This window comes from Salvelinus namaycush, chromosome 31, assembly GCF_016432855.1.
Source record: "Salvelinus namaycush isolate Seneca chromosome 31, SaNama_1.0, whole genome shotgun sequence".
Classification (NCBI taxonomy): domain Eukaryota; kingdom Metazoa; phylum Chordata; class Actinopteri; order Salmoniformes; family Salmonidae; genus Salvelinus; species Salvelinus namaycush.
In genome coordinates this window covers 37,366,180-37,381,678 of record NC_052337.1, presented here as the reverse complement: position 1 = coordinate 37,381,678, position 15,499 = coordinate 37,366,180, and the positions used below count along the sequence as shown (strand labels likewise).

The following is a 15,499-nucleotide window of genomic DNA, read 5'->3' as shown; positions in this document are numbered from 1 at the left end:
ATTGCTACTGTACTTTTTTTTTCAATAGTTTTGTTATGTAGCAATATCACCTTTACTTTTAGTGACCAATTTCAAAATATAAAGCAACTTTTAAAACATAGTTTACAAGGCTACCAATTACTTCACACTGGAAGGTAAAGCTACCCTTAAGAGAAAATTGTTACTTTAAAAAAAGTATTTCACGACATCAAAACTACCTCATGAAAAATTAGATCTAAATCTTTAATGTCATATAATACAACGTTATGAAACATGACGTCAAGAACACATCACTCTGGAGTCAGATGTTAACAGTGTAATGAGATCAGTGTGACAACCAGAGAGTGAGTGTGTGTTGACTTAGATTTAATGGGTAGTTGAAGTAGTTCTACTACCGAAAACACTACGATGATTTTAATTTCGTTAACTACTGCCAAGCTAACGCAAAATGTAGTTAAATTACTAGTTGAACTACATGTAGTGGAACTACTCCACAACACAGGGCAAATGGCGCTATCTGCAAATAAGAAAATGTGGTTTGGGCTTTCAATGTCCAGTTTGTTGAAGAACATGTGGATATTTGCACCTTTGGGGCCTGGCAGAGCACGTATTGTTTAATTAAAGATGACATTCATCACTTCAGTGTGTTATTTCTTTATTCTGATTGTAAACATTGATTTCAAGTCTCCTATTTACATTTTTTATGGACAAAACAAGATTGAAGTCATTTAATTTTTCCTGGAAATCCATAGAAGACCATGTCAAATAGAGCATAAAACATATCGCAATTACAAACTCTGATTTCAAATTTGTTTACAAAAGCTTGCATTTCCGTGCCAACATTTGGGAGTCAAATCAGCTGATTTCAAAATACTGTCCCTCTTCCATCAATATAGTTAATGTCTAAACGTCTGGGAATTTTGCTGTAAAATTAGTCATATTATTCTATATATCAAAGTGCACCATTTTCTATGGTTGTACAGTATCTAACACATTATCACAAACGTACAGAAACCCTAAAAACCTCAAAAAGTGTGTTAGTAAGGCTAAACCAACAACGATTATTTTCAGAGTCATTCTAGACAAATTACAGAGACACGTGAAATTAACCTCCCAGAATAGAAGACAATATTTTTTGAAGGATACTTGTCACTCACAGTAAAATAGATGTACTTTGTGTTCTTATATTTCACTTTGGTCCCAATGGAAGACTAGTTTCATGGCACAATTTGCTCATCACATAAACATACCAAAAACAGAGACTAAATATTTTCTGAAAGCAAGTAGAAAGGCAGATTCCCAGATATAAACAGTTGCTTAGTAATTTAAAAGGCACAATTTAGAAATATGTAAATAGACTACAGTACATTTTCAAATGACATCAAATGATCAGTGCGAATAGGGGTTTGTTCTTCATGGGTGTATTCATAATTGTATAACACCAAAAACATTGCAATAATCTGTTGGACAATTTTCCTTGCAAGAACTATTCAATTGCACAACCGCTTACATTTCACCAACCAATTTGCTTTACAACCTTTACAACACTACGCCAGAGGTAGAGAGCTTGAGACGCAGTATGAAGACATACATGGGTCTAGAGGAGCCACAGGGTACATTATCCAGATGTATTTGACACATTTAGAAACGCAGAAAGTTAGCAGCACCATCTAGTGCAGCTATATATGTGAAAACCCAATGCATGCATGTATTAAACAATAATTGTACTTTTACCCTGCAGTATAGCATAGCTCGCTATGCTGATGTCACAGTGATCATTCTATTCAGCACAGTATAAGAATATCTCCTGAATATCTGATGAAAATGATGTGCTAATGTTGCAGTTGATATTATTTCAGTTGAATTTTTCAAATCAAAATATATCAATATAGTGGGTCAATGGATATAGCTTCATAATTGGGCAGAACACCCAATACTACTGTTCACGTACACAGGAGTGTTTTAGTGTGAAATATCTCTGACTGATATTATTGCTTTATATTATTACTTTTCTCCACCTCTGTTGTCCCTCCCTCCCTTTTCAAAGCTCTCCTCTCAGACGTGTGTGCAGGTCCTCCTGGTCGATTCTGCCCACCTGGGAGTTCCAGCGGTGATGTGCCAACAGTGCCAGGTTCCTGGCTGAGATGGCGCTCATCTCCATGGCGCTGGCTGCCCACTCCACAGCGTTCAGGTAGTACAGGCGCTCATGGAGGATGAACGGCGGGGTCCTACGGTGAGGTGGATTGTAAACGGGGTACGCCAGCCACTTCGTTTCTGAGGTGGAGTCCCATGATAGGAACATGTCTCGGAGCTGCTCCTGGGACAGAGGCTGAGGAGAGAACACCTTCCACACCTTGCTCTCGCTGGCTGGCGGGCGTGAGTAGCTTGGTGTGATGTGCACAGGGTCAATAGAGCTCAGGCTGTTGATGATGGAGCCCTTGGTGTCTGTGGTGAGAACGTCTGACACACTGAAGGTAGAGGGCTTCTCAGAGGTCCCCAGGTAGGACACGTTGAGGAGGCCGTGGACCAGGGTGGTGACAGTCTGGTGGTAGCGCCCAGGGTATTGGGAGGGGATGGGCGGGGAGAAGCCTGCAAAGGTGATGTCAGACTTTCCCTGGTGGAGAGGTGTGGCCACAATCACTATGTCATACAGGGAATGGGCGGAGCCAGAGTCCCCAACATAGTTTACCTCATAAAGACTGGCTGTGATACCTGTGAACAGGAAAGAGAGACTGAAAAGATTTGGCATGGGTCCTCAGATCCTCAAAAAGTTCTACAGCTGCACCATCGAGAGCATCCTGACTGGTTGCATCACTGCCTGATATGGCAACTGCTCAGCCTCCAACTGCAAGGCACTACAGAGGGTAGTGTCAAAAACCCCAGCCACCCTAGTCATAGACTGTTCTCTCTGCTACCGCACGGCAAGCGGTACCGGAGCACCAAGTCTAGGTTCAAAAGGCTTCTTAACAGCTTCTACCCCCAAGCCATAAGACTCCTGAACATCTAACCAAATGGCTACCCAGACTATTTGCATTGCCAACCTCCCCCTCTTTTACGCTGCTGCTACTCTCTGTTTATTATGTATGCATAGTCACTTTAACTATACCTACATATACATATTACCTCAATTACCTGGACTAACTGGTGCCCCCGCACATTGACTCTGTACCGGTACCCCCTGTATATAGCCTCTATTTTATACTTAACACTTATTTTTTCTTAAAACGGCATTGTTGGTTAAGGACTTTTAAGTAAGCATTTCACTGTAAGGTTGTATTCAACACGTGACAAATAACATTTGATTTGAGTAGATCCTTAGCAGCTATAGAACAGATTTGATATAACTTGCAGATTTATGTACTAAGTTGTTAGCTGTTAGTTACTTGAGGCATTTGTGTATATATACACACAATTGCACCCCCCTTTGCCCTCAAAACAGCCTCTATTTGTCGGGGAATGGACTCTACAAGGTGTCCAAAGCATTCCACAGGGATGCTGGCCCATGTTGACTCCAATGCTTCCCACAGTTGTGACAAGTTGGCTGGATGTCCTTAGGGTGGTGGACCATTTTCGATACAAGGGAAACTGTTGGGTGTGAAAAACCCAGCAGAGTTGCAGTTCTTAACACTCTCAAACCGGTGCACCTGGCACCTACTACCATACCCCGTTCAAAGGCATTTAAATATTTTGTCTTGCCCATTCACCCTCTGAATGGCACACATACACATTCCATGTCTCAAGGCTTAAAAGTCCTTCTTTAACCCGTCTCCTCCCCTTCATCTACACTGATTGAAGTGGATTTAACACGTGACATCAATAAGGGATCATACTGCTCTTTCCATGACATAGACTGACCAGGTGAATCCAGGTGAAAGCTATGGCCCTTTATTGATCTCACTTTAATGTTTTGTACACTCAGTGTATGTACCTGCTTTAGATGGTCGCAACTTGACAGCGATAGTAGTGACTCGTGCTGGGATGAGCTCGGCCTTGCTGTGGTACAGGAGTCCTGAGCACACCTTCTTATTACCTCCGTCCACTGCCCACAGGCCTGGGTCTGCCCCTGCTAGAGACACCGCCCCTGGAGACAACATCACACCACACATTTCACAAGGATTAGTTCAGTTTCCTTATGTTTTCAAGATAAAAAACATTTGATTGGATGGCCACATAAGAGCACTCAGAACCACTTATCAGACCACTTTGGTGTGCATTTCCTTTTGTTACCTAAAAACCTACCCACAAATCCATTGATGCGCACACTTTGGCCATAGTTCACACGGGTGACAGGTGCCACAACGTCGTTGAGGAAGCTCTGAGAAAAGCCCTCCCCCAACATGGCCTCCTCCAGTGTCTGATTGGCTAGTGTGAGGAAATCGTCACCACCCATTGCATGCAGGAGCTTCTCCACACTGGTGAAGGAGTAGCCAAACTGCTGGTACTGGTAGATTCTGTAAAAACAAGAACCAAGACATCACATACCTACAATTAGCACTCTTCTCTCATTAATAATTTCATAATTTTCAAAGGTTTGACTGCTGTTGTAAATAGACAGGTAGCAGAAACTAAAGTCTCACCTCATGAACTTATCCAGAACACTTTCCACCCACATCTGCATCCGCAGGAAGTTGAACCCGTACCGCCAAAGCAGGCGCAGGAAGTTCACAATAAACCAGTCACTCTCTTCAAAGATGAGCTCTTTTCCATTGAAGATGGCCATTTTTCCAGGGACATCCCGCCTCTGGGAAAGGCCTGAGAGAAACAGGGGAGAAATAAAGATGTGTGTACTGCACTCTTTCAGGAACAAGCAAGTGTATCTCTCATAGGCCAACATGTCTCACCTAGTCTTTCAAGGAAGTGCTTCATGTGCAGATTTAGAGGGTGGATAACTGCGCCCCCCGTCTCGTACTCATAGTCCCCCATGTTGTGGGTGGCCAGTCGCCCCCCCACAGTGCCTGGCTCAAACACATCGATCTTCACCGCTGCCCCAAACTCCTGTCTCAGGAAGTAAGCTGTTGCTGTGCCACCGATGCCCGCTCCAACCACAGCTGGTAATAGAATGAAACCGCAATGTCATTAGAAGTCCAAGGGGAGTAAACAATTCATAAGTGAAAAAATGTGTGTCATGTAAATATGTGTAATGTGAAATAGAAATGCTCTCTGGGCCAATATAACTAAATTCATGGAGATTTGTGAACACACCTATGCAGAACTGATGTACTAGTGTGTAGCCACACAACACTGGATGCCATTGACAATGGAATGTTGAGTCTGGACTAGGATTGGTTTACCTATCCTCTTGGGTGGATCTTTGACTTCTGGAGCTGAGGCTAGACTCCTCCGTCCAGCTTGACAGAGCCCCAAGAACAGGAGTGCCCTGATTGACATGGTTCTTGAAATCATCATGGGTATTCAATTCCTTCCAAGAAAGGTTATCTGAGTAGAGATGAAAAAAAACATGTTTCAATTACAAAAATAACATAGGCTACACATTCACACCTGATTAGTAGTCAGAAACATGTCACTTTAATATGATTGTGTGAATTGCTGGGTCAATTAAGGACAGACAGCATAGACTGCTGCTGGTGGTGACATGTGTACTATCAGTGTTTTCAATAAGTGTGTTAATCTCTCTGGGTCAAAGGGCAGCACACTTGATCTTTTGAGGATCAGTCTTTCATGTCGATTGGCATTTTTAAAATGTTTGATATCTTAAAAACATAAATGATATCACCCCTCTTAGTTATTTGGCTAAAATCAGACAATTAAAAAGGTGGTCTGATAACTGATAAGTGTACACTGCTCACCATTTCAAATGTCAGTAGAGGTGAAGACTTCTCAAGGAGTTCACAATGAAGTTTTACTAGCTACGAGTTTACAAATGATTTTTAAAACGAAGCAAGCTATTTACTTATCTAACTCGTAATTTGGTCAAATAAGTCGCTGAGAAACAAATATAGATCCCGCACAGTGTTTTAAAATTAGGACTTCAAAGCGGAGACTTCGGTCACGACGGTACCATATTGGGAACCGGAAATTACCAAGATAATGCCGGAAGCTAGAGTGGATGTGACGTTTTTTGTATTAGAACGAAGAAGCATGCTTTCACAGAGGTGACCTTATGTTGAAACAGTAATGTAACAAGGCTTCTAATTTTGCAATAACATACTGTATGTACTTGGTGTGGCTGTTATTCAGCTGTGCATCGTAGCTAAACGTTATCTTCTAACAGTTCAGCTTAAATAGTCACTCTACTGAGAGAAACATTTGAGATGGCAGAGGCACATCAAGCTCGTGTACTGAAAACCATAGAGGATATGGTTCAAAGTTTAGAACGGAACCACATTCGTAAGATGCAAGTAAGTGGTCATGTAAATGCAATTTCAGCTATGTTCAATACATCCAATATAATCCAGTATATTGTGCAGTGCATTATCTACAAATCACCCTCTCTTTCTCCATGCGTACATCATTTGCAATCAGTAATTGTCAACACTTGGGCTTATCAGGTGCCCAGTTCAAATCTTTCTTGTGCATAATGTACCCAGGGTCTCATGTTCAAGTGCAGTGCAGAGTGCTGCGAGCGCTCCATAGACTCCATGTCACAGGTGCACAATTGTATTGAACGCTGCCACACCCCTCTGGCTCAGGCCCAAGGACTAGTGACCAATGAACTGGAGAAATTTCAGGTGAGTATTTTTTGTTTTAGTTGATAACAACTTGAATATCTTGATACAGAGAATGTTTAGCTTGATTGTGATTATTTTTCTGACTCCCCATGCCCAGGATCGGCTGACCAGGTGCACCATGCACTGCAATGACAAGGCCAGGGACCTGTTGGACTCTGGGGCCAAGGAGCCAGCCGTGCGGGCCCTGATGGAGAACTGTGTGGGCAGCTGTGTAGATGACCATGTCAACCTGATCCCCAGCATGACACACAGACTCAAAGAGAATCTGAACTCTATTCCACAGTGAGAAGGGGAGAGCGTACAGCAGATGCATGAGACATCTTGGACTCCATGCTATAGTGACAAAGGGGTTCATAAAGTTTACTCTTGGCCTGTAATAACAGCAAGGAAGAATAAACAATTGGAAATGCAGTGTTTCCCCTATATGCATTCGTATAATAGATGCATAGATGTATGCCCAAGGAAGACCCCATAACCCCCCTCTCCACACTAACTGCTGGGGAAAATCCTAGGCGAAACACTGAAATGTCAGATCCAATACCTCAGTGAGGGAAAGGAACATGGGGGGTTTACAGCTTGCAAGGGTAAGATTTGAGTCCATGTCAGCGAGGCTGGTGGGGATATACCTCTGCTCAGTCAGAAGAAACTACAGATCCCTTGCAAACTGGTTGGCCTACGTGTTTCTGTGTGGAGCACTTACTGTTTATTGGTTTAACTTAGACCAGAGACATGCCAGATGAATGTTCTCAGCAGGCCTGTGACATTACAAAATTGTCTAACATCCAAATACTGCTATTTGTGAACTGTGTGTGAGGGTAATTTATTACATTTCCTGATAACCTAGCTGTTGTATGATTCTTTATTCTGCCTCAGTGACTGTGCTCTTAATATCTGCAACCTGTTCTGTGATTCTTTCCCTCCATCAGTTTTTATTTAAACATTTTAACAATGGTATAAAGGGTGGAATTGCGTTGGTAATATCTTTTAGCCTGAAATTCTTTATCTAGCTGCGTCTTTTGGCAATTCATCAAAATGTGAATAGTAATGCAAAACACACCTTATACAGCTTTTGAAAACACCAGTTTTAATAACTAAGCATGTACAGCATAGTGAAACCTGTATAATGTACAAATGTATGCACAGACACTAATGGTGAACTAATTGACAGCATTTCAGTGAGGATATTACAGCACAAGTTATTAGTCATATGTACAGGATACATGGTATACACTGTCCAACGAAATGCTTACTTGCAGGTTCCTTCGACTGCAGCAATACGAATAATACGATATGAATGACTGCAAAGTGTAAAGGTAAGCCCCCACTTGAGGAAACTGACAGATCAGTAAACTATTTTGTCAAGACTGCCATGCCACTTTGGTCCAAAATAAATCAATATGCCCAACATCTTACAATACATTAAGGCAGGTATATTACAATTATCCTAAATGTAGACTAGAAATTAAAGTAATATTTTGAAAGTTTAAAAGCAGCACCATATTCTGCCATAGGTATTTGAAATTCACATCTAATTCAGACCAACTAGTGGCCAACATACTCAATTAGCAATACTGTATGTGTTAGTAATGGATGTACAGAACTAGTAACTGATAATTCCCTGTGAGAGATGACCATGGTCACACTTCTGATAGCACCACAGCCCACCGGTGTGGACTATTTATTGGCAGTGTAAGTTTTTTTATTTCGTTAAAAAAAGCAAAATAAATAATATAAAAGGCAAATCAAATATTAACCATGAAAACTGAAGAACGATGATTATTTTTGAAAAACAACGTATCCCAAAACACAATAGACTGGGCTAAAGAGCATGCAGATGCCAGGGTTGTGTGGGGTAGAAGCTGTGGGCCACAGCCTGGGGGTCAGAGAGGGGACTGGTTGAGGGTGTGGAGCTGATATCAGGATACACTGCGGGCGCTGCTCTCTGGTTCAGGCGCATCAGGACGGCGGTCCATATGAGATGTGTACTGGAAGTTACAGCACACGTAGAGGGGGAACGACAAGAGCCGACTGTCCAGGTTCATCACCACATACTCCTGGAAAAGAGACAGGAACAGAATGTAAGTTACAGCCATAATTATTTCATCCGATTCAGGCAATACTTAAGACCGAGATGTGTTAATTTCAAGAGGGGAGGAAAGTTTCAGAACGTGGATTATGTGTGGTCTGACTGACCTGGTCTTTCTCCAGGGTGAGAAGCTGGTAACCAGTGGATCGACTACACACCAGCTTCCCACTATTATCAAAGGAGGCCAGGCGTAACCTGAACAGAGACGAACAGCGAATGACAGGTGAGGGGCTAGTCAGGCCTGATAGAGCACAAGTAAATCACATGGCAGTTATACAGAACATAATTATACTATTACTACTACACACACAATGCATTGCCAACCTTTGAAATCTGAAGCTGTCCTATGCGTGTTGTGCTGATCACAGCCTAGGTCCTGTCTGCAGCGTGGAACACTAACCTGTATGCTAGATGCCTCCGGGGCTGCAGACTCACAGCTCCCCCACATGGCTGGCTCAGTGTATTCCTCTTGAACACTATGAAGCGGTTGGTGTAGGTCACTAGCAGGTCAAAGCCAAAGTTGAAACCTGTCCACCGCCAACAGTACTAAGCAAGAATAAAAAGTTAAAACATCCTCTTATTTTATCTTTGCTTTAAAGTGCTTATTATATGATTCAGAATAAATCATCAATTATTTCCTTATTACACAGAGACTAATGGTTTGACTCACATCTCCATCTTTGGTCAGTTTCCTGCCACACCTCATACTGCTTGACTCAAACTCCTCCTTGTTGGCATCCTGTGGACTACAAACACAAATGTCTTACTATAGAAAGAAATAGTAATGGCATCTTTTTGTAGGCACCAACTCTGCAATGGTTCATTGGACAAAGCCCATGTAGAAATGAATGTTTTTTTTTGTTAAATGTGGAAAATAAGGTCTGTGGTAAAGACAGGCTTAGGAGATCTTATACGTTTTGTTCTGTGAGATTATCTTCGTCAGCTAACGTCACTTTTTGTGAATTTTGAAGCATTTATGTAATAAAAAAACAAAGCACATAAAGGCATCATAATCCATAAAGGTCATGTTTAACTGACTGATATCTCACAGAACAAAACGTATAAAATCTCCTAAATCTGTGTTAACCTCAGAACTTATGTTCAGCGTTTATCCCAAAACCCTATTCTTTCCCCATTAATGTCCGCCATGGCGGTGGCCGAACGAATTAGAGGTAACTCATTTCTGTGTTTTAGGACAAGCTGGCGAACTCTATTCATGCGGAAATATATTTTCAGTCACTGAAAGTGGCAGATTGGCATTAATCTTGTCATGGTGTGATGTTGCTGGTTTGGAGCTCCAGTTCTCACCCATTGTCATTGTCGTGCTCCGTCCGTAGCATGGCAAACCACTGGCTCTTGTACACGGAGGTTAGCCAATCTGTGGTATGAGGAGTTGTACAGAATAGATCAAAAATGACCACAAAAACAGTTATAAGTGATACGTGAAAGTGAAACATAAACCACTATCCAATCATCAATCTTACCGGGTGGGAGAATGTTGTCTCTCTCCAGGATGCGTGCAGACGCCAGGTCGTTGATGATGTATTGAAGGCGCACATGTCTGAAGACGGGAGTAAAGGGAGCGCCGTCCTCTGTTTTTAAGAAGGGCTCCTCCTCTCCCAACTCTGCAACAGCATGCACGTAAGGTCCATTAGAAAAGACTGGTCAGCCAGCGACTGTCTATTCTACAACCCCTTGTTCAGATAGGCTTGTAGCTAGCTGTGACATGCACTGTGGAACAGAACGTACCAGTTCTGCGTTTGCAAAGCCAGGTGTCAGCGTCAGCCAGCAGTTGCTTGATGGGACCGTCCCAGGATGGATTGAGCTGCAGGAACATCCACTGAGGAGAGGCAGAGTTACAAAGAGAGGGTATGAATGAGAACGAAAGAATGGGGAAGGGGGAGATAAATCAACGGTCTTCCTTACAGTAGAGACAGCCCAAAAGGCTGCAGTAGTACCTTTTTCAGGGCTGTGTAGACGTCCATCTCCACCTGCATGACGAAGAGGTCAGACGACTGGATCAGCGGTTCCATCACGTCCGCTCTGCAGATACAGCACACACCCTGCTCACTGACCACACAACACGTAGCCTCTAATACCAGTATGTACAACAGTTCTTGTGCTTACGTTGCTTCCAGAGGCAGCTTGGAACTCGGTAGTGACTTACAGTTGACCGGGGCAGCTCTAGCAGGGCACAAATTTGACGAACTGACTTGTTGGAAAGGTGTCATCCTATGACGGTGCCACGTTGAAAGTCACTGAGCTCTGCAGTAAGACCATTCTACTGACAATGTTTGTCTATGGAGATTGCATGGCTGTGTGCTCAATTTTATACACCTGTCAGCAACGGGTATGGCTGAAAATAGCCGAATCCACTAATTTGAAGGGTCCACATACTTTTGTATATTTTGTGTATAAGCCCTAGGGAAAAATATGAAAACATTAATGAGACGCACCCTAGCTCCTTCATCAGGTCAACATTCTGATGGGTCATGAGGTTATTGAGGAGCCATTCCTGACACCTGCAGGAGACACACAAGCATAAGCATGTAGTGCGAGACGAAAATAATTACATGTGTAATATTATTCAATAGGAGTGAACTGATGGGGCTTACTTCTTCATAACAGAGTCCAGGCCGTAGATGCTGGCAGAGGAGTAATAGCCACACACAGTCTTGACACTGACATTCTCTTTCATGGTCTCGCCACATTGCTGGATCAGACCATCCTGCAAAGACACAAAGGCATGGCTTTGATCATCTATTATCATTCAGAAAATTCCATTCCAGCAACTTTCAACTCACACATATCACTATCTCAACATTATCACTACATTGTATACAGTTACATTCCATGTAAAATATACTGAAGTGTGATAATGACCATCTACTGACCAGTTGGAGCATACAAGCTGCTGCTAGGATACTGACCACCCTGCTGGGCTTGATCAGAACATCATCCCGGTACAGAGATCCAAACACTACCTGTAGAGCTAAAAACACACACACACACACACACACACACACACACAAAGACAAATGTGTATAGTAACTGCAAAAAAGAAGTTCAGTGACATAAACAAAGCGATTTGTAGTATTTTATTCCTGACAGCAGTATTGTAGTACTCAAGTCTGACTCGAGTCCCGATTTTCATGACTTGTGACTCAACCATTAGTGACTGGGATTCTCCTTTCTCATGACTTGTATTTGCACTTGGACTGGCTACTATGATAAGCAGAATTTTACCAGCATTGGGTGCACATATCTGCAAGGGTTCTGTTCTCTAGCAATGGGAAGGATGCGCCACACCCGGCACACGCATCCGACGTCAGCTGGTGAGCTGCAGGGGAGCAAGTGATGATTGTGGGCAGACAAGCAGGCAGGCTCCGCTTCGATCATTGGCTAAGCGACACATCGCGCAAGCGACTGCTTTAAGAAGTTGAAAACAATACTAGTATCGAGTTTTAACTCATGACTCGACCATTGATGACTCGGACTTCAGCCATAGGGACCTCTAGACTCGACTTGGACTCAAGGTTTAGTGACTCGACTACAACACTGCCTGACAGTGACTTAAGTCCTCACCCTCTGTGTCGATGTTCTGGTCTGGGATCTCTAACGGTATGACCATCATGTTGGACTCCTTCCAGGATCCACTGAACATGCTGGAGAAATACCCCGACTACATAATTAAAACACAGGGAGGAGAGAGTGAGTGGAATGAGTCACAGGCATTGGCTTTGTAGAAACTTCAGTGTGTAGTGTACACAGAACAGTGCACTAACCTGGCACAGGTAGACTTTGTGCAGGTTCCACTCCTGCCCAAGGGCACAGATGCGGATGTCACTGTTCTCGCCGTTCAGGAACAAGGTCTGATAGATGTACTTGGAAGTGCTCTTTAGCTTCTTCCTGTTACAATTCCAAAACAAACCAGCAGAGGGCAGGCCAAGGTTAGAAACAGGCTGGCCATATGAAAGACATGAAAGATGTGTTAATACCTCGCCTGTGCTGTGAAGGGCTCTCTACACAGTCTACGCAAACAGAGTAGACTGCGTCGCGTTCCAAAAATTTTGCCGCACACATGTATGTGGAACTACGTAGAGCGTGCCGCAAACGAAGCTCCGTTTGTGTAGACCTTTAGTGTGTTTTTCTCTTACTCTGTTTTTCTGTGTGTGTGTGTGTGTCACCTGTGTTCATGAAGTTGTGTGTATGTGTGTGGCTCTTCTCACCTCCGTGGTGTGTCCAGTAAGGCATCTTCCTCATCAGGCTCACTGTCACAGTCGCAGTGTGCAGTCCGTTTCCTCTTTCTGCACTCACATCCATGCTTGCCACTGGCACATGCATTCTCAACTGCTTCCTCCGGATCCTGGGAGGAGGCCTGCATGCGGCTGCCCAGGGTGCCCATCTCTCCCCTGCACACTACACACAAAACAAGACCGTCAGCATGGATGCATTGTAATTCATGAGCTTCACTACTCAGGGGTAAACTAGATTCGGTCACTTTTTTGTTGATGAGTAACTATTTCTTAAAGTTATCTAGGTTCAGACCTGGAGAACTTTCACAGTTATTTATATACACTACATGACCAAAAGTATGTGGACACCTGCTCGTCAAACATCTCATTCCAAAATCATGGGCATTCATATGGAGTTGGACCCCCCTTTGCTGCTATAACAGCATCCACTCTTCTGGGAAGGCTTTCCACTAGATGTTGGGACATTGCTGCAGGAACTTGCTTCCATTCAGCCACAAGAGCATTAATGAGGTTGTGCACTGATGTTGGGCGATTAGGCCTGGCTCGCAGTCGGCGTTCCAATTCATCCCAAAGGTGTTCGATGGGGTTGAGGTCAAGGCTCTGTGCAGGCCAGTCAAGTTCTTCCACACCGATATCAACAAACAATTTCTGTATGGACCTTGCTTTGTGCACTGGGGCATTGTCATGCTGAAACAGGAATGGCCTTCCCCCAAACTGTTGCCACAAAGTTGGAAGAAAAGAATCGTCTAGAATGTCATTGTATGCTGTAGCGTTAAGATTTCCCTTCACTGGAACTAAGGGGTTTAGCCCAAACCATGAAAAACAGCCCCAGACCATTATTCCTCCTCCATCAAACTTTACAGTTGGTACTATGCATTGTGGCAGATAGCGTTTTCCTGGCATCCGCCAAACCCAGATTTGTCAGTTGGACTGCCAGATGGTGAAGCGTGATTCATCCCTCCAGAGAACACGTTTTCACTGCTCGAGTCTAATGGCGGCTAGCTTTACACCACTTCAGCCGACGCTTGGCATTGTGATGGAAACGCAGTTCATGAAGCACCTTACGAACAGTTATTGTGCTGATGTTGCTTCCAGATGCAGTTTGGAACTTGGTAGTGAGTGTTGCAACCGAGGACAGACAATTTGTACTCGCTACACGCTTCAGCACTCGGTGGTCCCGTTCTGTGAGCTTGTGTGGCCTACCACTTCGTGGCTGAGTTATTGTTGCTCCTAGACGTTTACACTTCACAATAACAGCACTTACAGTTGACATTGGCAGCTCTAGCAGGGCAGGAATTTGCCTAACTGACTTGTTGGAAAGGTGACATCCTATGACAGTGCCACCTTGAAAGTCACTTATTTCTTCAGTAAGGCCATTCTACTGCCAATGTTTGTCTATGGTGATTGCATGACTTTGTGCTCGATTGTATACACTTGCCACGGATGTGGTTGAAATAGCCCAATCCAGTAATTTGAAGGGGTGTCCACATACTTTTGTATATATAGTGTATTTCGAAAGCATAAATGATAAACACAATTAAGTCCTGTCCTCTGACATCAACAATACTACGGTAGCTAACTACGGTAACGTTAGCTAGCGAACAACCTCAGGCAGTGTCCAGCTATCATTGTTTTTGCCACAGCTCCTTAGCTAGCTACCTACACAACACAGCTAGCTACTTTCGCGTACGACCGGGTAGCTAATAAATGTAACGTTAATAGCTAGATCATTTACGATATACAGAAACTTAACTTACCTGATATATATAACAAGGCAAACCCGTCGGCTAGCAAACTTTGTTGACAATGAATTTAAACACGCCTAGCTATGTTGCTAGCAAGCTCAGCTGTGACAGGTCACAGACGTAACTTAGCTACTGTTAGCTAGTACAGTACTGTACCTAAACAACAAGCCTTCTCAGCTAATTTTTTTGGGACAAAGAGGTAATTTAGCACCAGATATTGCGGAGCTAGTTAATCCGGCCAAATATGATCTACCAATAGCTTGAACATCATTAGTAATGTTTAAAAGGATATTTCAAGAACCATTGTCAAATTGTCTTCCTATTTTCCATAGCTAAAACGATGCAGATACCACAGGCTCACAATTTGTCTTCTTCTAGCCTGCTAACTATGATGTGCCTCACGCGCTTCTGCGCATTATTGCCATCTACTGTACTATATGTGATATGCAGATTTGGACAGGCTACCTGGTGCTAGCTAGTGTGGGAATATGTTTATATTGGATGATTGTTCAACCAGATTTATATATTAAAAAAATGTGTAGGTGACCAATGACCACTCCCAGAAACAATGCAATGTTATTTCAGGAGGTAATTTAGATTTGTTTTATTAACCATCTCCTAAAACCATTCTCATCCCAACCGCTGTAGTCATATCATTTCCAGATCCCCACTAGCAGTAGTAGATGTGTCTCGTGAAAAAAACAACCAATAGACGCTGAGCACCGTTTCAGGTTCCCAGTCGAT

At 43.2% G+C, this 15,499-nt stretch overlaps 3 protein-coding genes across 5 annotated transcripts; 1 reads left to right on the top strand and 2 right to left on the bottom strand.

Annotated features, from left to right (window-relative positions):
* Positions 1–625: 625 nt before the first annotated feature.
* LOC120026318 (prenylcysteine oxidase-like) lies at positions 626–6,003 on the bottom strand. 2 transcript variants are annotated; one of them, XM_038971154.1, is made up of 7 exons: positions 5,787–6,003; positions 5,271–5,415; positions 4,821–5,027; positions 4,557–4,731; positions 4,219–4,430; positions 3,908–4,060; positions 626–2,691 (listed from the first exon to the last, which is right to left on the bottom strand). In XM_038971154.1, the coding sequence occupies exons 2-7, from the start codon at positions 5,383–5,385 to the stop codon at positions 2,021–2,023; spliced, it is 1,533 nt and encodes a 510-aa protein (XP_038827082.1). In that variant the 5' UTR covers positions 5,386–5,415; positions 5,787–6,003; the 3' UTR covers positions 626–2,020. The 2 variants fall into 2 exon arrangements, with proteins under 2 accessions (XP_038827082.1, XP_038827083.1); XM_038971155.1 differs by lacking the exon at positions 5,787–6,003 and having other exon boundaries at positions 5,182–5,293.
* Positions 6,004–6,071: 68 nt separating this feature from the next.
* LOC120025776 (protein FAM136A-like) lies at positions 6,072–7,582 on the top strand. The gene is made up of 3 exons (XM_038970417.1): positions 6,072–6,338; positions 6,528–6,668; positions 6,766–7,582. Exons 1-3 carry the CDS (start codon positions 6,252–6,254, stop codon positions 6,952–6,954), a joined length of 417 nt encoding a protein of 138 aa, XP_038826345.1. The 5' UTR covers positions 6,072–6,251; the 3' UTR covers positions 6,955–7,582.
* A 147-nt stretch (positions 7,583–7,729) lies between these two features.
* Positions 7,730–15,142, bottom strand: LOC120025775 (germ cell-less protein-like 1). Of its 2 annotated transcripts, none has more exons than XM_038970415.1 (15): positions 14,768–15,142; positions 12,984–13,173; positions 12,540–12,663; positions 12,340–12,436; positions 11,649–11,746; positions 11,370–11,482; positions 11,211–11,276; positions 10,713–10,824; positions 10,504–10,594; positions 10,239–10,379; positions 10,063–10,132; positions 9,425–9,500; positions 9,155–9,300; positions 8,862–8,949; positions 7,730–8,722 (listed from the first exon to the last, which is right to left on the bottom strand). In XM_038970415.1, exons 2-15 carry the CDS (start codon positions 13,157–13,159, stop codon positions 8,585–8,587), a joined length of 1,536 nt encoding a protein of 511 aa, XP_038826343.1. In that variant the 5' UTR covers positions 13,160–13,173; positions 14,768–15,142; the 3' UTR covers positions 7,730–8,584. The 2 variants fall into 2 exon arrangements, with proteins under 2 accessions (XP_038826343.1, XP_038826344.1); XM_038970416.1 differs by having other exon boundaries at positions 10,713–10,797.
* Between the last annotated feature and the right edge of the window lie 357 nt (positions 15,143–15,499).